We start from the raw sequence: 26,203 nt of genomic DNA, 5'->3' as shown, positions 1-26,203 counted from the left end.
GGCATTGGAGAAGAATATTGAATATACCATGGACTGCCAAAAGAATGAACAAATCTGTCTTGGAAGAAGTACAGCCAGAAGGCTCCTTAGAAGCAGGGATGGTGAGACTATGTCTCACACAATTTGGACATGTTATCAGGAGGGACCAGTCCCTGGAGAATGACACTGTGCTTGGTAAAGTAAAGGATCAGCAAAAAAGAGGAAGACCCTAAGGAGGTAGAATGATACAGTATGCAACAATGGGCTAAAACATGGACTGTTGCAACATGAACTTTATCAAATTTTGTCCATTATTTCTTTCAAGATGGAAAGGGAAACACTTAAAAACCAACCAACCAACAAACAAAAAGCCTCATAGGCCGGTCTACTTATTTTCATTTATTTTAAAATAAAAAGAAACCAAAAGAAACCAAAACCAAGGTATAAATATTATCTGGAGTACTGTAGAAATCTTTGTATATATACCCTTCTTGGAAGAAAAGCACAGCAGGTAGGACTAAAAAAAAAAAAAATTTTTTTTTTTTTTTTGGGCATGATTATTTCACTATATATTTCATAAAGTGAGATTCTACTAAAAATTGAAAATATGCTATTAATGTTATTTGTTTATACAAACTGCTGAGTAAGTTTAGGGACCAGTGAGCAGGACATGCATATATTTATGTGTTGGGGGACAGTGCAGCTGGCAGGAGAAAGATGGCCTGAGAATGGGAAATGTAGAAAATGAGGAGGAAAGGAGTTCCTAGCAACGGAAAGAAAAAAGAGATTGAGAGATACCTTTGGAAAAGAGACAAAAAATGAACTGTGTAGGTGAAGGAAAAATATTTCCTTTATATACATTAAAAAAGGTGAGAAAATTCCAATGACATCAAATAGCCAGCTTTAAACAACTTTATAAGACATACTAAAATTGAAGCAGATGGTCACAAATTATTAGATTGACTAGTGTTAAACAAACTGAATGTTCTCAAGATCCATTTGACAAAATTGATTCCAATAATCACTGGAACCAGTTGCTGCCAATCTAAGGGCTTAGGAAAAGGAATGGGTGAAGCTGTAGGCTCAGCGGCTAAAAATGAACTGTCATTATGAATGGCTACTCTGTTAGAGCTAGACCGAAAGTTCTTCAGTCGGTTTCCATCCAGAAGAAAGACTTGAAACTTGAGTGAGAGAGTGCAACGGAAACTAAGGATGTTTGTAGATCTAATTTCTTCACACTAGGCAAGTGCACAGCATTACACACTGACATCAGTCCACTCGGTGACAGATCATTCATTGAAGTTAAGGGCAGACTGGGGCAGGAAGAGGAACATATTTTATTTCAGAAGAAAATTATGATTCATTTATTTAATTACAAGGAAAGTATGTCTCCAGCGGTGAAGAACCTAAGACTGAGTTGAGTATCTGAGTAAATTATTTAAGCCAAGACCCCAAATTTCGGTTTCGTCACTTGTGCAATGGAGACATTAGGGTAAATCCCTAATAGCATTGTTGATTTTAATGAGAAAAATAAGAAAACTTAACACACGTATGTCATACAAAGAGTTGAATAAATGTTAGCTATTTTCATTAATATGATTGGAAACCCTGGTGGCGTAGTGTTTGAGTGCTACGGCTGCTAACCAGAGGATCGGCAGTTCGAATCTGCCAGGGGCTCCTTGGAAACTCTATGGGGCAGTTCTACTCTGTCCTATAGGGTCGCTATGAGTTGGAATAGACTCGACAGCACTGGGTTTGGTTTGGTTTGGTATTAATATGATTATTAGAACTTTCTGAGGGAACAGAAGAGCTAATGGATAAGAAGGGAATAATGTACTTCAAGCTTTCAGATTTTTGAACCTATTTCCTCAACAAGAGTTTTTAAAGAATTCTTAAATACCGTAGGGCTGGGGATTAGACTACTGATTGATTGCTGACACAGAGAGGCGACAAAGGGTGGCAACGCTGGCTGGTGTTCTTCAGGGACTGATGTGCAGGTCAGTCATATGTGATGGTGTGAGAGATGGACTGCAGAGAAACCTCTTAGAAAAGTTTGCAGGTGACCCCACGCTCTACTTGATGGAAAATATCTTGTTGATGCATATGTACTGAGTGAAAATCTAATGAAGTATTTTTTTGTGATGGTGACAAGATTCACTTAATTCACTTGAATTCAACAAAATATTGGTAACTCTAATCGGGAAGTTTTGCAAGGCAGAAAACAAAAGCCAGTGCATTCGAGATGTTTATAACCTAGGGGAGGGATAAGATAGGTAATAAAATACAACACAAAGCAAGAGAATAATTACAGTGCTAGGAACAGTAGTAAATTCTCAATGAATTAAGCTGCTATTTGAAAGGCAATGTGGAAATTGCCTTCTGTATGTTATAATCTGTACTCCTCATACCAAATCTATAATGTAGACATTTACTACATCATTTCTATTTTACAGATAAGGAAACTGAAGTTTAGAGAAGTTAAATAACTTGTCCAACATCACGCCATTCCTATAGGATAGAGTTAGGATTCAAATTGGCATCCTGCACTAAGGTACTACACCCGGATGGTTTGTGGGCACACTGGAGGCCAACAATCCAGGCTGACTGTAATATTTTTCTTTTTAAATAGAGAGTGGTAGAAGATAAGATTAAACTAACAGTTTGAGATTAAATCTCAGAGTAGCATGTCAAATTCCCGGCTAAAAAATCATGCTTAATTTTGTACAAAATGAAATCACTAAAGGTTTTGGAACTAAAAGAGTGTTCTAGAGATTTTCTGCACCAAATTTTTAATGTTGTACAGATTGTTAATCAAAAAGGAATAATTTAAATAAATAAATAGTTATATGGTCATAAGTTATAAAACTTCAAGAGATTATACACATTAGCGTTAAAAAAGCTGCTAACCTATACGTAGGTAATGTTGTGGCCTGAGTCCTGAGTGTATTATTTAAAGTTAATCCCATGCAAATTATTTGGCACCTATTAGTAACTGGATTAAATGAAAGGAATATGTTGACTAAATGACTGAATGAATTAAATCAACCTCAGAAGCATCATCTTCTAATGCTGAAGTCAACGATCTATTAAATATGGAATTATTTTCCTTATACCAAATTTTAAGTACCCTTAAAATAAAATGATAACAGTAATATTCTCAGTAATAATAAAGATGATGATGGTGACAATAATAATAGTAGCAACAGGGGCAAATCCTCGAAGGGCTCATTCTGTTCCCACCACCATTGCCACCGAGTGGATTCCAACACATAGTGGCCCTACAGGACAGAGCAGAACTGCCCCACGGGGTTTTCGAGGAGTGGCCGGTAATTTGAACTGCCGACCTTTTGGTTAACAGCTGAGCTCTTAACCACTGCTCCAGGCTTTGTTTAAAGTGCTGTACATACATTAACTCATTTCACTCTCATGCCCATAGTCTGAAGAAGTTTTAGTAATATCTGCATTTTATAGATCAGAAACTAAGACCAAGAGAGAAGAGTAACTTGCCTAACTGCATGGAACTAGTAAGCATCATAGGAGGATTATTTGAACCCAGCGCTGTGGTTAACACTTGGCGGCTAACCCAAAGGTTAGTGGTTCAAATCCATCAGCTGCTCTTCGAGAAAAAGATGTAGCAATCTGCTTCAGTAAAGTTTGCAGCCTTGGAAACACTACGGGTCAGTTCTTATCTGTCCTACAGGGTCACTATGAATCAGAATTGACTCGATGGCCAAAAGGTTGGATTTTGGTTTTCCAGTACCCAGGGCTAAAATGGAAACTAGTGCAAAACAAAAGAAGTACTTATAAACATTAAGAGCAACTGACTTCATATAATGAGTTATTTTCATTATAAACATGAAAAATCATGGTTGATAGAGTAGATTCATTTTATATACACGGAACAAAATTTTGCAAGATTGTTAAAATACAATACAAAGCAGTACTAAAGGGCTAAAGGCAAAGTAAAACACTCAACCACAATGAAATCTAAAATGTTCACTTTCAACTGTGTTAAAATAAATAAAAAGAAAGAAAAGAAAAAGCAATTAAGACACCCAAGTTGCAGAAAAGTACTGGAAGAACTGAGCTTCATTTGTATACATGTTTGTCAGTAAGTACTCATATCTTTTGAAGAAAATGGGAAGAGTAAGTAATTAATTTTAAAATCGGGACTGGTTTTGCACCACTATCCTGCTTAACTTGATCTTTTCTGCAAAATAAGAATAGTTATAAGCTATTAAAGAAATAAACATAAAAAGAAATAAATATTCTTATTCACATAAAGAGAATACCTCAATGCATCCTTAGTTTTTGGTGATGCCAGTTCTGTCTGTACACCATTCATAACTTCTCCGTCTTCTAAATTCTGGGAGGAATCCTGTGTAGTGAAACAAACCTGTAAGCATGTGGACACCACATATTGAATTGAAAATTTGAATAAAATATCTCAAGATGAGAGAGTAGATGGTTTTACTCTGGGTATGTACAGTATGGTCCTATTTCTTTAAAGACTGGAAACAGGTGTTAATCTTTTCAATGTTCTTTTCTCTTCTGTTTAGTTTCTGAAATACTCAAATGGGCCGTTTACACAAGGTGATATGTTAAGAGGTTTCGGATATATCATTCACCCGCTGCTGTTGAGTCAATTCCAACTCATAGTGACCCCAGAGGACAGAGAAGAACTGCCCTATAGGGTTTCCAAGGCTGTAAATCTTTACAGAAGCAGACTGCCACATTTTCCTCCTGTGAAGCAGCTGGTGAGTTCGAACCACCAACCTTTTACTTAGCAGTCACGCGTTTAACCACTGTACCACCAGGGCATATATTATTTAGCTTCCTGCTACTCAACCATAGGCTTTGGGGACTGAGTGTTTTTAACCAGAAAGGAAAAGGAGTACCAAAGGGAAGCCGCCAGTGACAGGTGGTGATATATTAGCTTTAATGTACTGTACTTGCTTGCACCTCCCATGACACTAATATTAAAAAAAAAATGAAGAAAGCAAAATCCATGCAAGAATGTTGCCTGGCAAGGTCACTTCTGTCAGAAGCATAACAAGAGCATCATAGGAAGAAGAAATCTGGACTTGTTACTCTGCCATGACATTTTCACCAAAGAGGAGCTAAAATTAACCATTTAATCTCTAAAATTGTAAATATTTTTCCAGTACAAAGAGGTAAAAGGGCCAGAGAGGTTCTGCATTTCCAGGGTAGTTGCAAAGTTGAACTGGATGTTACCCAGTCCAGAAGAGAAGACAGATTCTAGAAAGCAAACCTGATTTATAATCTTATTTATGTAAGGTATCAGTTCTTTGTTAAGCCTTGAAATTGTAATTTAACAGAGTAATACTTCCCACCAATAGACAAACAGTCTTAGTTATGGTCTGTGGTTGCACTTTAAGAATAAGCCATATGGAAACATGCCCATTACCAACAGCCATACCAGTAAACAGGATATTCCCGGATCTGAAAAAATCATGTCAACAACAACAACAACAAAAAAGCATAACAATATTTGAGCTTAAGACTTTGAACAAAAAAGAATTAGGTAAATATCTGAATGAAAGCAAGACAGAGCAGCAACTAGTTTGTCTTAGTGAATTGAGTGAAAAAGAAAATGCATTTCACTCTTAGACTGAGTGGCAACATTCCATCCACGATTTGATGGTTTTGTGAGGGAGTTGGCCTACACTAGATTTTTGTTGTTGCTGTTTTGTTGTTTTTCTCCTCACCACAGGGATAAATAAAGGTGAAAAAAAAAATCCATTAGGTTAAGGAATGCTTCATAGTTGAAGGTAGCAAATCTTAAACCATGAATATTTTTTAAAACCTTTGACTATTTATATTGTTATGAAGGGCCTGACATATACTTACAGTGGACAGGACAAAGGATGGGGCAGGTTACAAAATTACTGAGGAAGACAATTTAACAAAGTATTTGTGACTATTGTACCCTGTGTGATTATTTGTGACTATGCAACTGGTATTTCAAATACCAGCAGGATCACCCATGGTGGGAAGCTTTCAGTGGAGCTTCCAGACTACGACAGACTAGGAAGAATGACCTGGCAGTCTACTTCTAAAAAAAAAAAAAGGCCAGTGAAAACCTTATGAATATAAGCAAAACTCTGTCTGATATACTGCCAGAAGATGAGCCCCTCAGATTGTAAGGCACTCAAGATAGGACTGTAGAAGAGCTGCCTCCTTAAAGTACAGTCGACCTTAATAATACAGAAGGTGTAAGCTTTTGGGACCTTCATTTGCTGAGGTGGCACAACTCAAAATGAAAGGAACCAGATGCTAAAATTCATTAGTAATGGGAACATAAAATATATGAAGTATGAATCTCAGAAAATTGGAATTTGTCAAAAATGAAATGGAACCCATAAAGATCGATATCTCTTAATCAAGAGTGAACGGAAACTTCAGAACACTTAATGGTGCTCATGAGGAAACTGTATATAGACCAAGAGGCAGTCTTTTGAACAGAACAAGGGGACACTGTGTGGTTTAAAATCAAAAAGGTTTGCACCAAGGTTGTATCCTTTTACCAGACTTATTCAGTTGGTTTTTTTTTTTTTTTTTTTTTTATGCTTAACAAATATTCCAAGAAGCTGGACTATATGAAGAAGAGTATGGCATCAGCATTAGAGGAAGACTCATTAACAATCTTTGATATGCAGATGACACAACCTTGCTTGCTGAAAGCAAAGAAGTACTTACTGATGAACATCCAAGACTACAGCTTTCAAGGGGAAACCCAAAGTTGAGAAAGAGTGTTGACATGGTATGGGGGTGACAACCAATGTCACAAAACAATATGTGTATTAATTGTTTAATGAGAAACTAATTTGCTCTGTAAATACTCATCTAAAATACAGTGAAAAAAAAAATCCACCTATTATTTAGAGTTCCCTTGTGAAAAAAAAAAAAAAAAAAAAGACTGCAGCCTTCAGTATGGATTACACCTCAACATAAAGAAACCAAAAATCCTCACATTAGGACCATTAAGCAACATCATGCTAAACTGAGAAAACACTGAAGTTGTCAAGGATTTCATTTTACTTGTATACGTAATCAACATCCATGGAAGCAGCAGTCAAGAAATCAAATGACTCATTGGACAAATCTGCTGCAAAAAACCTCTTTAAAGTGTTAAAAAGCAAAGATGTCACTTTGAGGACTAAGGTGCGCCTGATCCAAGCCATGCTGTTTTCAATGACAACATATACATGTGATAGCTGGACAATAAATAAGGAAGACCAAAGAGGAGTTGAATTTGAACTGTGATGTTGGTGAAGAATGTAGACTATACAGTGGACTGCCAGAAGAACGAACAAATCTGTCTTGGAAGAAGTACAGCCAGGATGTTCCTTAGAAGCAAGGATGGCAAGACTTCGTCTCAGATACTTTGGACATGTTATGAAGAGGGACCAGTTCCTGGAGAAGGACATCATGCTTAGTATACTAGGTTAGCGAAAAAGAGGAAGACCCTCAAAGAGCAGGGATGACACAGTGGCTGCAACAATTGACTCAAGCATAAAAACAATTATAAGGATGACACAAGACTGGGCAGTGTTTGTTCTGTTATACACAGGGTCACTACGAATCGGAACCAACTCAACAGAACCTAACAGCAACAACAAGTGAGCTGAAACAGACTGGTATTGGTCATTCTGAATTAGACAATCATATGGTCTCCTATTGAGTCCTGGTGATGCAGTGGCTAAGAGCGTGGCTGCTAACCAAAAGGTCGGCAGTTCAAATCTACCAGTCACTCCTTAGAAACTGTATGGGGCAGTTCTAGTTTGTCCTAGAGGGTCACTATGAGTTGGAATCGACTCGATGGCAACGATGGCAGGAACAGAATGAGCCCTACAAGGATCTGCTGCTGTTACGACTATTATTACTATTGTCATCATCGTCACCTTTATTACTGTGAATATTATCATCGTTTCATTTTATTTAAGTGTGCTTAAAATTTGGCATAAGGAAAGTAATTCCATATTTAATAGATTGTTGGCTTCAGCATTAGAAGATAATGATTCTGAGGCTGATACAATCCATTGGATCATTTAGTCAACATGTTCCTTTCATTCAATCCAGTTACTAATAAGTGCCAAATAATATGCATGAGATTAGCTTTAAATATATATATGGAAACCCTGGTGGCGTGGCGCGCAGTAGCTAGGGTTCGCTATGAGTCAGAATCCACTTGAGAGCACACAGTAACAACAGATTTTCCTTATGGGTTCTATGGTCAGCTTATTCTTTAGCCCCAATTAGTATCACAGCTTAAGTAGCGCCACGTTAAACAATCGCTTCTATTTTTCAATAAACATCCTGGGAATAGTGCTGTTCACAAGAGGGAGCTTTGAGTCAGGTCAAATAAGACAAGACTTGAGAATAGAACTTTTCCAGGGAGCTGTCAGGTCAAATAATAAAAATACTCTGCGGTGGGGCTTTTGGTGGACTCCAAACTCATTTTATCCCTCCAGTGGCTACCTGGATGCTGGTTTTCACAGTTATCATGGTTGCAAGGCTACTGGGGATAAAATAAGTGTATGTTAAAGTACCACAAAGCTCACTGTTCTTAGTGAGATTCAACTTTTTTTTTTCCTTAAATAAATGCTTCCCTTATTGCTTCAAGCCTTTGATGAATGTCTAGAGTTCTGGAAAAGTTTAGTTAACAGTTTTTGCCAGTGTTCTTGTTGTTTTGTGAAGTGCAGGTTTTCAGATGTCTTTATTTCATCATTCCAGAAGTATTTCTCTGGAATTTCCACTTTTAAATGTGGCATATTTCCATGGCTGGTAACTTGGTTCTGGCTATTGGTAGCAAACCTCCCTTCCTTTCCACAGGAGTCTATCGTAGGGTTCTGAGTGTCCTCATGAGTATGTTGATAGGCTTGATAGTGTCCCCCAGGTCCCTGACACTGCCCCAGAGTGAGCAATCTGAAAAAGGGAGAGAAAGGCACACACCACCATTTTCATGACCTAGCTTCAGAAGTCACAAACCATCACATGTGCCATATTCTGTGGATTAACAGCAAATTATTAAATCTGGCCAATATTCGAGGAAAGGAGAATTAGGTTATGTCTTTGAAAATGAGGAGTATCAAAGAATGTACATATTTTAAAATCACCCATAGGTATTATTAGAACAGATGCCTCAGATGGATCTGTCAAAAAGAAGGAAGAAGTTAGTGAAACAGAATAAGACTGGAATACTTAGGCTCTTACTTAGGCTCTGGGAGTTCCATCCACCAACACTGCCCCAGTTCCAACTTTACTTTAAACGGAGTAGTTTCACTTTTATCTTTTTTTTACTCTGAGATAGTTTCATAGCATTTCTTTTGGAAAAACAAACAAACAAACAAAAAAACCCTGCCAACCAAAGCTTGAAAATAACAATATTAGAAAATTATTAGAGACGTTGAATGAATATTCCTTTATATACTATATTCCTTTGTAGTCCAAACATGTAGTAAGGAATTTGGCCTTGTCCAAAGGGAAGGTCTAGCCTTTGCCCTCAGCCAGGTCTTTGCCTTTGCTTCGGGGGGCAGGTAATCTTTAGGCTCTGAGAGTACTATGCCTTATAGGAGTGCCTTTGTTTGCCTGGGGGTCTCGGGTCATGCCGGTTAGTCTAACAATAAGTTATATGATTGGGGCTGGCCAGAAAGACCAACGATATAGGGTGGGGTCTTTGAGTCATGCAGTATCAGTTGATTGGGAGACAGATCAACCGTATGGGCAATCACCCAATCAATAACGCCTCTGTGATGAAGATCCAACATAGCTCTGATGCGGGAGCTCAGGTAAGCTTTTGTGGTTAGCCATATTCTATGCATTTTGTTACACACCAATTTTTTTTAACACATTCTAGTTCCATGGGAAGATGACAACAGAGGCTCTGCATTTGGTATTTCTCTTGGACTCTGCTCTATGTGATTTTTCCCTTTGCTGACTTTAATTTGTATCATTTCCCTGTAATGAATCATAACTCTGATTATAATAGCTTTCAGTAAGTACCTTTACTCCATCTAGTGAATTACTGAACCTGAGGTGGTTTTGAGAACCTTCCCAAACTTGTAGTTGGCGTCAGAAGTGAGGAAGTCCTGGAGACTGTGCTCCCTCTAATGTCTTTGCTGATTCAACTCTCACACCAGCCTAGTTATATTTTTCTAATGTGTATGCTTCTCTGACAGAATCTAACATATATAGCTATTTCTTAGTTATCATGTTAACGAGGGATGTGGCAGGGCAGACACATGCACAAATATAAGTGGCAGTTCATTAAAAGAATTTATATTTGGCTTTATAAACCTGCCTGGATATAAAAATCCCCAGGATGTCAGAGAAAAAAATGGAATATTTGCTACAAAGTTTTAACTATCTATTTTGTCTTTTTGCTTCCTTCTACAAGTGGAACTTTCTTTATCCCTTTGCCAAGACAGGAAGATAACATACTTTCTGGTTCAAATCAACATTTTGTAAGGTTAAAGGATTTTTCTCTTCTAGTTTTAGTTAGATAGTAAGTAAAGATTCTATTTATGTCAACAAAGTACTTAATACGCCAAGTATGTGAAAATGTCAATTAGAATTTAAAAGCAGTATTGGGCCAATTGCAATGTGATAATCTGCTCAAGGATAATTCTGAACTGACTACAGTTTTGGAGCAATCATGTCAATAAAAACAGACTTAAAAAGAACACACATTCACAGGCTTGCATGCTTTAAAACAAAAATTTGACTATATTAAAAATAGCACCAAAAATTCTCTGCCTTTTCACGGCTATCAAAAAGGGTAGTAACTACAGCTTATCATTTCAGCTAATGGGAAATATTTGTCACCTGCCAAAATCTTTTCTGTATATTGCAGTAAGGGAGAATTCTTTGTAATGAGTTGGAATGTGTGTTAGACAACACACAATACAGGGGAAGTTAGCATAACTGGACTAAAGCAAAAGCGAAGAAGTATCCTAGACACATCCAAACACTTTAGTGACAGAGCAGCTTGGGCTGGGGCCTGGGTGCCATAGTTTTGGGGGACATCTAAGTCTTTTGGCATAACATAGTTCATAAAGAAAATGTTCTACATCCCACTTTGATAAGTAGGGTCTGAGGTCTTAAAAGCTTTTGAGCAGCCATCTAAGATATATCTACTGATCCCATCCTACTCAGAGCAAAGTAGAATGAAGAAAACCAAAGACACAAGGAAAATACTGGCCCAAAGTACTAAAGGACCAAATGAATCAGAAGCTCCACCAGCCTGAGACCCGAAGAACTAGATGATGTCTGGCTACCACCAATAGCCACCCTGACAGGGAACACAACAGAGAGTCCTGGACAGAGCAGGGGAAAAACGTAGAAAAGACTCCAATTCACGTAAAATGACCAGACTTAGTGATCTGACAGAGACTAGAAGAACCTTGAAACTGCTGTCCCCAGACGCTTTGTTAATCCAGAACTAAAACCATTCCCAAAGCCCACTCTTCTGACAAAGATTAGACAGGACTATAAAACAAAAAGTAATACACGTGAGGAGTGTGCTTCTTAGTTCAGTCAGATATAAGAGACCCAATGGGCAGCTCCTGTCCAAATGTAGGATGAGAAGGCAGGAAATGACAGGAACTGGTCAAATGGACACAGGAAAACCCAGGGTGGAGAGGAAGTGTGTGCTGTCACATTGTGGGGACTGAAACTAATGTCACAAAACAATATGTGTATAGATTTTTCAGTGAGAAATTAACTTGAGCTGTAAACTTTCACCTAAAGCACATTAAAAAAAAAAAAAAATCACCACCTTTATGAAGCCTTCTCTGATTCCCACACCTGGATGTGATCACCTTAGTTTACCTACTTTATCCTCGTTAGAACCATTTGTGGCTCTGCAGAAGTTGTTCTAGAGATACCCAGGTCCTGGGCAAAGTTGAACTTGAAGCAAATGACATTCTCCAAAGTCAAGGGCTTTGTTTGCTTGCTTTTTTGTTTGTCTGTTGCATTATCTCAAAGAAGATTTCTACCTCTGTTTAAAAAAAAGAAACTCTTTGATATTCTCCAGAGATGGGGCAGGCAGGCAGATGCTTAGGGCATCCTACAAGGACATGAAACCAATTCCAAAATGACTTAACAGTATAGTGCTTCTAGGCTTATGGACAATGGCAGCTTATTTATTAACAGGGTAGATTAAATCACTTTTTCCAAAAATTACAAAATAATTGACAAGCAATAACTTAAGAGTACTTAGGCTTTTATTTCACTAAATTATATGGTGAAACAAAGAGCCACAAAATCACATGTACCTAAAAATAAAAATGATATTTATTTTCTCATAGCTAAAATCTGTAAAATAGTGACCTTTAAATTTGGAAGTAAAGGAGCAAAAATAATCCTAATTATGAAGAACTAGAGGTATGGAATTAAACAGCCACCATATTTCTTCAACTTTGAGTTTGAGAAATATTAATTATATGACTTCCAATCCCCAAACATGCTTCTAGAAAACACAGTGGTTTTGAAAGCTCTATATTTACATTTTCTTAATAAATTAGATTTTTAAATAGAGGATGTTATCACCTGCATGGAATATAAGAGAACAGAGCTATTTCAAAGTTAATTCTGCCGCCTCCTTTTGCCCATACTACAATTCTTTCCCCTCTGATAGAGTTCAGCAGGAGGTTGTGTCTTGCCAACTGGGCAGAGACCTTTCAGAAGTTTGTCCTTTACCTTTTCCGTCCCAGCAGGAAACTATCGTATGTGGCTTTCACAACAGACAAGTTTAATTACTACAATTTTTAAAAAGTGAACATTTTTAGCAACACTTTCAGGTTCGGGGAGCATTTCTGACAGCCAGAATGAGCTAGATTTAAACATCACCACACTATTTTTAGCTTTAAAATCAACACTTACATAAATATTCCCAAACCAATTAGCAGCAGCTGGAAAGTAAAGGTGTTTACATTTAGTTAGTGCTGGTGCTGGCAACTGCAAGCCTCACAGGCTGGGTGAGAAGGGCCTAACACCAGACGGGCCCACCCTTCTGTCCAGGGGTGATGACAGTGTCTGCACCAGGCCATCATTTCGTGTTTCACAGTTGGTCTAAGTCACCGATCTCATACAGGAGCACGTATCATTATGAAGCCCCATCACATTACGCACCCCCAAAGAAACTTAACACTATTGATAAAAATTTTTTTAGAAGAAAAGGCTACCCAAATTCCTATTGCTTTTTCTGGTCAACCACAGCTACAAAAGGAAACAGAAAAACAGTTTTAAAGCTCTGCTTTCCCTTGCTCACGGAGTCCCTGGGTGGTGTAAAGGATTAATGCACTTAGCTGTTAACCAAAAGGTTGGCAGTTGAAGTTCACCAGAGGTGCCTTAGAAGAAAGGCCTGGTGATCTACTTCTGAAGTATTAGCCATTGAAAATCCAACGGTGCACAGTTCTACTCTGACACGCATGGCGTTGCCATGAGTCGGAACTGACTTGGTGGGAACTGTTGTTTTTGTTTTAGTTTTTTCATTGCTCAGATGAGAACTAAAATTAGATGTCTCCTCTTTACTTATAAAAGGAACCCTTGGTGGCATAGTAGTTAAGAGCTATGGCTGCTAGCCAAAAGGTCAGCAGCTCAAATCCACCAGGTGCTCCTTGGAAACCCTATGGACTCTACTCTGTCCTCTAGGGTTGCAATGAGTTGGAATCGACTCATCCGCAATGGCTTTGGTTTTGGTTTGTGTTTAACTTACAAACCTATTGCTGCTAAGTTGATTCCAACTCATAGCGACCCTATAGGAGGCCACAGCACTGCCCCGTAGAGTTTCCAAGGCTGTAATCTTTATGGAAGCGGACTGTCACGTCTTCCTCCTGCAGAGTGGCTGGTGGGTTCAAACCACTGACCTTTCTGTTAGCAACCAAGTGCTTAACCGCTGTGTCACCAGGGTTCCTACTTTTTTTTTTTTTATAGGTGATAATATATGGTTTTGATTTATTTTTCTCCCTCAATGTGTTTAACTACATTTAAAACCACTTGCCCACAAAATTTTAACTGCATTTGAGTTCTGTTTCAAAAGCTCAGATGCATTTTAAAACAAGATTTTCATTCTGCAAAGTCAACGACAAGTAACTTCTGAAAGCGCACATAAATTTTAGAATGAGAGCAACAGAAAAATTAAACAGAGAAGATTTGAACATCAGGTTACGTGCCTCGAATTCATAAATAAATGCAATGTAAATTTTACAGTAAAGACTTTGGGTATAATTTCAGCATTTTCGCCTTTACTTTTTAGGCTAAGAATGACTGTGCTAACGTAAAAGTAAAAGCAAACTATTTAATGAGCACACATATGAAATTAACATGTAATTTGGTAGTAAACTGCTGTTATTCATGTTTGACCTAATATAAACCATTCATGCTCTGTGTAACATCTTGCCCTAAGAAATAAATCAGTTGCCTCCACAGCAGAGATAACATCTTTAAAATGCTTCAGTCTTAGCAATTTAACACACCCATAACATGTTTTTTTTTTATATAACATAATTTTGTATTTTACATGTGTGTGTGGAAACCCTGGTGGCATAGTGGTTAAGAGCTACAGCTGCTAACTAAAAGGTCGGCAGTTCGAATCCACCAGGTGCTTCTTGGAAACCATATGGGGCAGTTCTACTCCACCCTACGGGGTCACTATGAGTCAGAATTGACTCGACGGCAATGGGTTTGGTTTTTTGTTTTGGTTTATGTGTGTGTGTGTCTCATTAGATTGTACACCTATGTATCAAGAAATCAGGACAACAACTAGAGATTTGATAAGTACTAAATTAAAAATTGGTTAAGAAAAAAAGGCCATATTTTATTCATTTTTAATTCTACTAAAACAGTGGCTCTCAAGCTTTAACATCGACCAGAGCCACATGGAGCCTTGGAAACACACCAATTGTTGGGTCCCACCCCGAAGTTTCTGATGCAGTCAGACTAGGGTGTAGCTTGAGAGTTTTCATGTCTAAAATTTCCCAGATGCTGCTAGTCCAGAAACCACACATTGAAAATGCTGCTTGATAGTATCTAGTGCACAATAACTAGACTTAGGCAAAATTCAGAACCACATTATGTCTTGGGAAGAACGATGATGATGGTGCTAGTCTTGGCTACTCCTTCTATCGCTAAGGAAAATAAGATGCTGAGAGAAGTGACTCCCCCTTCTTACATATTGTCATAATGACAAAGCCAGTGTTTAGGGTTCCTGATTTTCAGTTCATGCTCTTCCTACTGTGGGATGGTAAAGACTCGTTGACTGAAGGAATGCAAAAGTCAAAAAACAAACTGAACAGACCTGTTGCTGTCAAAAGAATTGTCAAGGAGTGGCTGGTGGATTTGAACTGCTGACCTTTTGGTTAGCAGCCAAGCTCTTAACCACTGCGCCATCAGGGCTCTGCTAATGAATACAGGCCTTATTATTGATTTTCTGACTTCTTCTTTCTTCCAACGACATTAAAAACAACTATAATAATAACTTGGATATAATTTGCCTTTTTTTCAAAGACCTTGAAACATTTCACATATAATTAAATGTATACTCACAAAAATCCTAGACTACTTTTTGGCATTCCTATCCAAATTTTATAAATGGAAATATTCAAGGGCAAAAGATTAATGTCTTTTCCAAAATGAAACTGAAAGTCAAAGAAAGAATCAAGATTTCTTGGGATAGTATCTCCTAACATTTAAGTTTGAATGCAAAAATATGTTAAATATACTTACCTTGTCATGATTCTTATTGATTTTAAGAAAACTTGAGGAGGAAAAAATACCATATTATGAAACATTAAAAGAGATGATTTGCAGGGGAACTATCAAATATTTCATTATGCTAGAGATTATGTTCCAATAATTGTTTTTAAACTTATTTTTGGAACACAATTAATTAGATCATAAATACTACACTAACTACCAAACTAACTAGTCCCTTCCTAATCCTGAAAGCAGGTAAAAGCATTAAGATTAAATGGTTAACTGCATATCTCAAAACTTCTGTGTGCACACATACACACACCACTAAGCCATGGGCATATGCTATCTTAACAGCTATGAAGTAAAATGGGAAAGAGTTTAAACAATTTTGGACTTTTAAAATAGACTAAAAGTTAACCCTCTACACTTGAGTGGCTTCCCAGAGATCATGCAGTTGTGGATTATGTGCTACACAGCTGAATCTCATTGACACTCAACATGCTCTTAGGTGGCCATGCCTTCTCTTCATCTGGCTTGTGTCCAAGAGATGCCAAATGATTTTAAAAGCATCAGAAAAAAAAAAAAAAAAAAAGTAAACTTAAAAGGGGAAAAGACCACTGCACAGTAGAAAAAAATAAGCTCTGGTCTAGTACAAAGCAAACTAGGTTCCTATAGAAGTTCCATCATTGCTTGCCAGGTGACCAGATCTCCTGGTCCTCAATTTTGTTATCTGTAAAATGAGGGTAAGAAGTTTAAAGGGTTTCGAAGGTCCACTCCAGGTTTAAAAATGTCATAGTACTTAGTGAAATTATACCAAATAGTAAAACAGGTAAACCCTCGTTGAAGAAATATAAACATACTCCGACAGATAAATTAAGGTATGATTATTCATTTGAACAAATGTTTTCTTGGAAACATCCCTTGAGAAGCAAAGTCTCACAGTATATATATATATGTACACATATATGTATATGTGTACATATATATATATAATTTTTAGTTTTTGAACATACTGATTTCTATATGGCTTTCGATGCACAAATTTGTGGCATAAGACAACATACACTTGAAAACTAAAACTCTCCCTTTGTGCACCTTTTTCTTTCTTTTTTTCCTATGATCTTTCCTTGGATATTTCCTTTCCTCCTTTGTGCCAATAATTCAAGTTCACTGTTAAGACTTTCCAGTGTTCTGGTTTAGATTTGAGAAGGCCAAAATAATGTAAACAATAACTTAAAAAATAATAATATCCTTTACACATTTTGCCTACTGGATTTTTTGCTGGTTTGTAGTTTTTTTGTTTAAGTTTTCTTTTGTTTGTTTTTATATAAGTGTATAAAATAACCTTGACTAAACCTGATACTAGGTGGTGAAAACACAGCAGTGAGTTTAAAAAATGGGTGAAGGGGCATAAAATCTGTTTTATTTCTGAGATCTGAATGAACTAGACACAATGACCAACCTCATCCACGTATCAAAAATGACAATTGCTACTGACATTTAAGATCAGCATTCCACCTGCTCTTTTAAACTCTGAGCTTACAGCCAACATCAATCGGTATGCAGCTTCCCAAACAAATACATTCAATGAAAGGCTGCTTTAAAATCTTTAGAATTGTAGAAGTTCAGAAGTTCAACAAGGCATTTCTGCAATTCTTATTTTAATGTTCATTGTTTCCTACATATACTCAAATAACACATTTCCAAGAATGCAAAAAAGAAAAGCGGAAAACATTTAATATAACTTTTTTTCAAACGAAAGACTGATACACTGAAAGATGTTCATAATCACCAATTTAATTTATCATTGATTATTTCTCCCATCCAGTTATAGCTCATTTTTCCTTAGTTCTTGTATATCATTCAAAATTGCTGAGTCCAACGCTTAGGTGCACCAAGATAATGCTGTTAATTACTGAGAGGGTGAAGATATTGACGAACGTGGCCCTCTCCCCCACGGGTCTGCTTCAGATCATGCTACCACCGTAAAATACGATCAAAGGTATTGTACACATCTGCTTCTCTTTCATTTAATCTCTCTATTGAAACTATGCCATCTTCTCAAATATTTAGAATACAGGTCTGTCAAAATGGACAGTTTGATGGCACTAGGGCCTAATTTACTACTACAAATTATCACCTAAAGTTGGTAAACATCAAAGGACTTGAAGAAGCCAGGGTAATTCGCAATTACAAAAAAATTCCTAGCTTAACAGCTGTCATTTTGCTGGCTGAAATATATTTCAATCAGGTTTGGCTCTAGTAAAATGTACCATATACACTGAAGCAAAACTATAAAAATTCCAGGTTTGGTTAAGGGGGTAAAGATAAAAGGGCACAGTGTTACAGGAATATTTTTTGTCTGCACATGAATGTCACCCAGGCAGCACAGGCGCAGCGCCCTGCTGCCCCTCACTATGAAAATCTTCACTAGGAAAACGTACTACAAAAAAATTTGAATCCATAGCTGTTTCAGAATAAAAACAAACAAACAATAGTTACAGTGATTTTGTGTGCTTAGTTTAGTAGTGCATCATTAAAAAAAAAAAAATCCTCAAAATTTAGGAAGCATTTTTTTTTAAAGTCTATCTAAGAAAATCTTTATTATTAGGAGAGGAGAACAAAATTTATAACCCATCTTAGTGCATGAATAAGGCATGTTCAAGATTTTTTAAGTCTTTGTTAGTACCCATATTAGGTAGTCATTTCACTCTCTCCTCATGCACTCCCTTACTCCCTTCACCCATATGCACTTATTTCTCTCCCATAACCTCCATCTATCTTTCTATACAATCATTTTGCCATTCACTTCATCATTCTCGCATTTCGCTTTGTGACTCCTTTATTGGAAGCCTCTGGTTTCAAAAACTATTTCACTAGCTTACATTATAAGGCCTACCGAAAATAAACAATTTGGAGAAGGATTTTCTCCGACAACCTAAGTTGCATCTTAACCAGTCCTCACCATGACATATATGGAGAAGGGGGAACTGCCAGAGAGGCCAAAGACTATTGTATGGGGAGGAGGAACGAGGTGATTCAGAGCCAGCTGCACTCTCGTGGGTTCTAACAGCACGTGCACACAGCTTTAAATGAGGCAACAGAGTTCTGAACTTCTGAGAACAGCCATTGCCATGGATGGCATCTGAAAAAGGGTTGTTTGTTTTTTAAGCCAAGGTATAAAGGCACCACACAGAGAGTTGGAAGAGACTCTGCAAAAGTAGCTACAGCCAGGCCAGATGACATTCTGATCACTTGAGGAAACAACATTCTTATTTAAATACAAATGTTTTTTACTTAGAACTGTTTACAATGCTGGAAGGGAGTCCCTGGGTGGTACAAACAGTTAACCAAAATGCTGTCAGTCTGAGTCCACCCTTGGAAGAGAGGTCTGGCCTATTGAATTAATCAGCCATTGAAAACCCTATGAAGCACAGTTCTACTCTGACACCCATGGTGTCGCCATTAGTCAGAACTGGTAACAATGCTACGGAGAGGGGAGCACATCCCCCTTAAAAAGATCTCATTGGTTGAGCTATCAATAGCTAGAACATAAGCTCCACGAGGGCAGTGGCTTTTATGTTTTGTTCACTGATGTATCCCAAATGCCTAGAACAGTGTCTGGCATTTCATAACCTGGTGCAAATGTCTGTTGGGTGAATTCCTGAAAGGGAATGTCTGAAACTATAAACTTAAGAAACTCCATTAAAATGTAAAATACTTAGCAAAGGCAAGCCCTAGCAATTTAGCAGAGAAAAACATTTCAAGGTAAGCCTCATTCATCCTGTCACCGTGGACAGTGACCTTGCCATGATTAAGCCCACCTGGGTTTAGAGCAGGAATAAAAGGGGCAGGGCATCCTTTCTGTGTCTGACCTGGAAAAGGATGATCACTACCACTTTGCTAACAGCCTAAAATAAGGCATTTATTCAATCAATAGTCAATTTTTCTCAAAACTAGCTTTATAATCTCCCACCTCTGGCCTACACTCCATCCCTGCTTCTCCTCTAGCCCTTCAATCTCTTCCACTGGTTAAAGACTCCACCTCTAAGCTTGCACTAGAGACCTGGTGATTATAAGCTCTCCCCTTCTCTGCAGTCGTCAGAACTTGCTGATTGTGCCCCCCACATCACTCTCAAATACATCCTGGGCTCCTTAATCCGGCTACCAGAGCCTCAATTCAGGCCCTGATCTCTCTCCTGATTCCACCTGCTGCCCATGGTCTGGCCACACTCCATAACCACAAGGTCATTGGTGCAGGTTGGGTTCCCTGGAATGGGGGCTGAGACAGAAATCAGCGGACAGGAAGTTCATTAGGAAGTGCTCTAAGATCTGCGCTGTGCAAGAGGAAGGACACAGGACTTGCACTGGGAGAAGGTGAGTGGCAGCGCATTCTCAACAACACCTCAGCTAACCTCATGGGTCCTTGGGAGCTGCAACAGGCATTTAGCATTGTCTTCAGTTTTTCAGTTGGGGTAAGGGGGCTGGGTCTTTATTAACCCCCTTAGCCTTCTTTCTCTTACCCCCTCCCCCCATAGCTTAGTCATGGGATCTAGGCTGGGCATAATCTTGCACATTGTGGGTCTCTCCAGCCAAACAATTCACAAAGAGGGCAGACAGCTCAGCACCATCTTTTACAGAAGGTGCAGGAGGAAGTCCTTCAGTCCTGGAAGTGGGGATCCGGGCTGTGTAACAGAGCATCCATTATAGTCATGCCATTCTCCTCTTTAAAACACTGTAGTGGCTGCCACTGCCAATGTCAGTGCTTCTCAAACTTCTCCATTAAATTATCTATTGCAGCAATGAAGAGGGCACTCATATTCTGGTAGGGCAGGGGAGAAGTTCACCAACCTCCCCATACTCTTTACCTAAAATGACTATGCTATTCCAAAACTATTCTATTTCAAAATATATCAGCTTTAAATTAAAAAATGTTTTGAACTGCATTTTCCCCTCCAGATCTTAAGGTGAAGCTGACTCTTGAGGAATGCATCGCGGTTATCCTATGGCTGTGTGTTTCCTGGCACACACTGACAAGGGCCCTGAGGAAACGTACCGCGGTTACCCTATGGCTGTGTGTTTCCTGGCACACACTGACAAGGGCCCTGAGGAAACGTACCGCGGTTACCCTATGGCTGTGTGTTTCCTGGCACACACTGACAAGGGCCCTGAGGCAATGTACCGCGGTTATCCTATGGCTGTGTGTTTCCTGGCACACACTGACAAGGGCCCTGAGGATGACTAATACCCCCTGTGGACACACAAAGTTCCAAGTGCTTTGAAGAGCACTGGAGGCCGCTGAGAGCTGGCCTCTGCTTTCCTCATGAGCCTTAGTGAGGTCTGTTAACTCTGGCTCCAGCACTTAATCTCTTTGTACCACCTTTTCTCATCTGTAAAATGGGGCTTCTAACAGTACCTTCTTATTAAGTGGCTGTGAGAATTAAATGTATTAATGCATGTGAAACGTTTAAAACAGTGCTTACCCAGTGGTCAGCAGACCAGTACGTGATGCGTGTCATTATCATCTCCTCCACACACCAGTTACACTGAGTACTTGTAGTCTCCATGCTGTTCCATAGCTCCACACCTTCACACACCAGTTTTCAAGAACACTGTTGCTTGCCTGGTGAATATCCATCCATCCTTGAACACTCAGCTCAGATGGATCACTTTCTCTAAGCATGCTGCACAGACTCAGTCTCCCTCCTCAGTGCCACCTTTGTGCCAGGTACAAGCTCTGCAAAGGCACTGGTCTCAGTGTAGGCAATGATTACTTTACATGTCTGTCTCCCCTGACTGGTTGTTTCTCAAGGGGGAATGTGATCTGTCTCATCCATTTTTGTATCCTATCAGCTAGCACAGGCCTAAAATATAAATATTCTAATTTAGAAGTACTTGCTTGATAAGGAATCCTTTCCCTTGCCAACTCTCAGGTAACTCTCAATAGGAAAAAAAAAAAAAAATTTCTTCCAACATTTATGAATCTTTTCTAATGTGCAGAATATTATGCTAGACTCTATGGGGATTCAAAGATAAATATGACACTGCTTTGTATTTAAAGCTGCAAGGTAGCTGCCATCATTGCCAGAGGCATATCAGGCAAAAGAATATAAAATAGAATTGACAGCTAATCTTTATTTATGGATTAAAATAATTGAAATAAAAGAGAACGTACCAATTTGTACCTGGCTGGTTATGTTTCTTTACGTATGCTCTTATACATTATATAATGTAATTTAAAATGACTTTCATTATTTATAAACTGTATTTAAACTAATATTTAAAACCATCTAAGTTCCACATAGAGCAGCTAAAGTGAATGGAAGGAATGAAAAACTAAAAGAGCTAAACAGAAGATTTCAGAGGGCACCTCGAAAAGACAAAGTAAACTATTATAGAGAAATGTGCAAAGACCTGGAGTTAGAAAACCAAAAGGGAAGAACACTCTTGGCATTTTTCAAGCTGAAAGAACTGAAAAAAAAAATTCAAGGCTCAAGTTGTAATATTGAAGGATATTCTGGGCAGAATATTGAACAACACAGGAAGCATCAAAAGAAGATGGAAGGAATACATAGAGTCGCCATACCAAAAAGACTTGGTCAATGTTCACCCATTTCGGGAGGTAGCATATGATCAAGGACCACGGTACTGAAGGAAGAAATTCAAGCTGCACTGAAGGTAGTGGCGAAAAACCAGGCTCCAAGAACTGCTGGAATACCAATTGACATGTTTCAACAAACTAATGCAATGCTGGGAGTGCTCCCTCTTCTATGTCAGGAAATTTGGAAGACAGCTTCCTGGCCAACCAGCTGGAAGAGATCCATATTTGTGCCCATTCCAAAGAAAGGTTATCCAACAAAATTGGAAAATTATTGAATGATATCATTAACATAAATAACACACAAGCAAAAGTTTGCTGAAGATCATTCAAAAGCGGTTACTGTAGTACATCAACAGGGAACTACCAGAAGTTCAATCTGGGTTCAGAAAAGGACCTGGAATGAGGGATATCATTGATGATGTCAGATGGATCTTGGCTGAAAGCAGAGAATACCAGATAATGTTTACCTCTGTTTTACTGACTACCCAAAAGCATTTGACTGTGTGGACCATAACAAATTACGGATGACACTGATAATAATGGGAATTCCAGAACATTTAATTGTGCTCATGAGGAACCGGTACATAGACCAGGAGGCAGTTGTTTGAACAGAACAAGGGGATACTGCATGGTTTAAGGTCAGGAAAAGTTTGTATCAGGGCTGCATTCTTTCACCATACTTATTTAATCTGTATGCTCAGCAAATAATCGAGAAGTCGGACTATATGAAGAAAAACAACATCAGAATTGGAGGAAGACTCATTAACAACCTGCAATATGCTGATGATACAACCTTGCTTGCTAAAAGTAAAAAGGACTTGAAGCACTTACTGATGAAGATCAAAGACTACAGCCTTCAGTATGGATTACATCTCAACACAAAGAAAACAAAAATCTTCACAACTGGACCACCAAGCAATATCATGATAAACGGAGAAAAGATTGAAGTTGTCCAGGATTTCATTTTACTTGGTTCCACAATCAACAGCCATGGAAGCAGCAGTCAAGAAATCAAAAGACGCATTGCATTGGGTAAATCTGCTGCAAAGGACCTCTTTAAAGTGTTGAAGAGCAAAGATGTCACCTTGAAGACTAAGGTACGCCTGACCCAAGCCATGGTATTTTCAATCGCATCATATGCATGTGAAAGCTGGACAAGGAATAAGGAAGACCAAAGAAGAACTGACGCCTTTGAATTGTGCTGTTGGCGAAGAATATTGAATATATCATGGACTGCCAAAAGAATGAACAAATCTGTCTTAGAAGAAGTACAACCAGAATGCTCCTTAGAAGCAAGGATGGCGAGACTGCGTCTCACATACTTTGGACATGTTGTCAGGAGGGATCAGTCCCTGGAGAAGGACATCATGCTTGGCAGAGTACAGGGTCAGTGGAAAAGAGGAAGACCCTCAACGAGGTGGACCGACACAGGGGCTGCAACAATGAGTTCAAGCATAACAATGATTGTAAGGATGGCGCAGGACTGGGCAGTATTTCGTTCTATTGTGCATCGGGTCACTATGAGTTGGAACCAACTCAATGGTACCTAACAACAACAACAACATTCTGCTAGGCATTGTGTGAAGTGGGAGAATGAAGAGACAAAAACAAACAAACAAACAAAAAAAACACTCTCTGCCTTAATGAGCTTATTCTGGGGAATAAGGAGCAAAGAAGCTGGAGAGAAGATGGTAATGGCTGGTCTCTCCACTGTCCCCCTTCATTCATAGTCTCCATAATTTAACTCAACTGAGGGCCAGCCCAGCTACACTGCTTTTCTTACTCCAGCCTCAGCCCCTTTCCATGTGTAACAGTAGATATAAGCAAATATAAACCAGTTGTCATCAAGTTGATCCTACTAATGGCAATCTCATCTGTGTCAGAGTAGAACGGTGCCCCACAGGGTTTTTAATCACTGATTTTTCAGAAGTAGATTGCCAGAACCTTTGTCCCAGGCACTTCTGGTTGGACATGAACTTCAAATCTTTTGGTTAGCAGCCAAGCATGTTAACTGTTTGCATCACCCAAGGACTCCATAGCCAATACCCTAAGAGAAATTAACTATTCTCTATCTAAAGCTGTGTTTTGAACTTTTTCTGATCATAGTCTCATTTGCAAAACTAATGATAGCTATGGTTATTTTCCCAATAAAGATGCAAATATGCACATACACACATAATTCTGCATGTAATTTCAGGGCTTTCAGAACTCCCAAATCCTAACTATGATCCCAAGATTAAAAATTGGTGCTTACATGCTAATCCAATCCTCTATCTTTGAAAGGAACATAAGAAGTTACAGTATAGAAATGATAATAAACATTTTCACAGACACATCTTTAAACAGTGATTGCTGTAAGGGGTCAGTATCTGAATAGGGAAAGTGGTAGCTGCTAAAGAAAAAATATTCTGAGTGGATGTGCGGAGGGTATCCCACTGATCACACTGCCCATCTACTTCATGGAGAACTTCCAAGGAGTTGGGAGGCACAGTACAGACATACACCCCTTCAAAATTTGTCAGTGAATGCTGTGATCTTTTCAGAAGCCTCTTTGACAAGGTAAGTCACTCCTGAACATGAGCCTCCCAGTGAGAGTAATTCACATTGTGCTGTGGAAAAATTGCAAATTATTACATGTTCCAGACCTTTGGCTTACATGCAGTATATACGAAATTTCAAATGTTAAATCTGTAAGTTAAGTACTAAAGGTCTAATGTTCTTGACTACTATTCCATTTGTCAGCTATTTTAAGAATGACAGACTTCTATCTTTAATACCTAAATCCCCTCCTCCCCCTACCCTCAGGCAATTATTGGAAGTATGTGGCAAAAATGTCTTACCGTCAGATTTCTTAATTCACATTTTTAAAACTGCTTCTACTATTAGACAGCAGACATATTATCCAGACATGATATTTTATTTAATACAAATATCATGTCTGGAAATTCTTGATCCACCAAATCAAGATCAGCCAAATGGGTAGTTTGGATGGCAATTCTGTAGGACCAAAAATCTAAGCAATGGCAATAGCTGGATGATGAAACTGATGCACTGTTTATAAATTCTAACTCCTCTTACATAAAAGCCACCAACCAGCTTCATTAGAACTTCCTAAAATCATCTGGTCATTTTCCCCCAATACCATGTGTACCATTGCCATCTCTTCTACCTCCAATTTGACTAGGCTTTAAGAGCATAGTATCTACACTCAGTAAATTCAGTCTGAAACCTTCATGAAGATTGGCATGGCTACCAGTGTACAGAATTCTGAAAAAGAAGACTATGTCAAAGCACCTTAGGTTCCCTGCTTGATTTTTATCAGCTTAGTGTATAGTAGATAGTCGTATTTATTGAATGAATGAATGAATAAGTGAACAAACCAACCACCTGCCCACCTACCTATTCTGCTGTCTGTGAAGTACACTGTGCCACCATACTTTCCCCCAAGAAACATATGCCAGGTACTTTTTCATAGTTGGATGCAGAAATTACAAACTGTATCTTATTTCATTGCTTAGTACAGGATCAATTTATTAATACTTGTTAATACCTGAATGTTCCCTGAACTACATTTTTAATAAGTGATGAGTATAATGGAAAGGAATGGTTTAAAAAAGGAAGCAGTTATTTTTGCAGTTCATAACAGTTCACTTACTCAATGCTGTATGACACAGTAAAACATACTCCCAAATAAGAAAGAAAAAAAACCTTTCTAATCAAAGATGCTCTTGGTTTGAAACAGCTGTCACGCCCAAAGGAAACAAGAGAAGCATACATATTGCATAGCTACCAAATCTCTTGCACCATTGGCTTTTGGCCCCAGTAGGAAACAGGCAGCAGTACCCTGCTCAAAGATGGCAGCCTACTGTGCAGCTTTGAATGTGTGTCACTCTCCATGATACT

General features: G+C 38.4%; 1 protein-coding gene across 11 annotated transcripts in view; it reads right to left on the bottom strand.

Moving 5' to 3' along the window:
• PARD3B (par-3 family cell polarity regulator beta) overlaps window positions 1-26,203 on the bottom strand; it is a 1,165,226-nt gene that overhangs the window by 529,874 nt on the left and 609,149 nt on the right. For all 11 annotated transcript variants that reach the window (XM_049888916.1, XM_049888918.1, XM_049888913.1 and 8 more), the window contains one exon: window positions 4,272-4,357. In XM_049888916.1, coding sequence (XP_049744873.1) covers window positions 4,272-4,357 — 86 coding nt within the window. The remainder of the gene's footprint in view (window positions 1-4,271; window positions 4,358-26,203) is intronic.

Source organism: Elephas maximus, chromosome 6, assembly GCF_024166365.1.
Source record: "Elephas maximus indicus isolate mEleMax1 chromosome 6, mEleMax1 primary haplotype, whole genome shotgun sequence".
Lineage (NCBI taxonomy): Eukaryota > Metazoa > Chordata > Mammalia > Proboscidea > Elephantidae > Elephas > Elephas maximus.
Note: the sequence above shows the minus strand (reverse complement) of the source record. Positions and strands in the feature narration are given on the sequence as shown.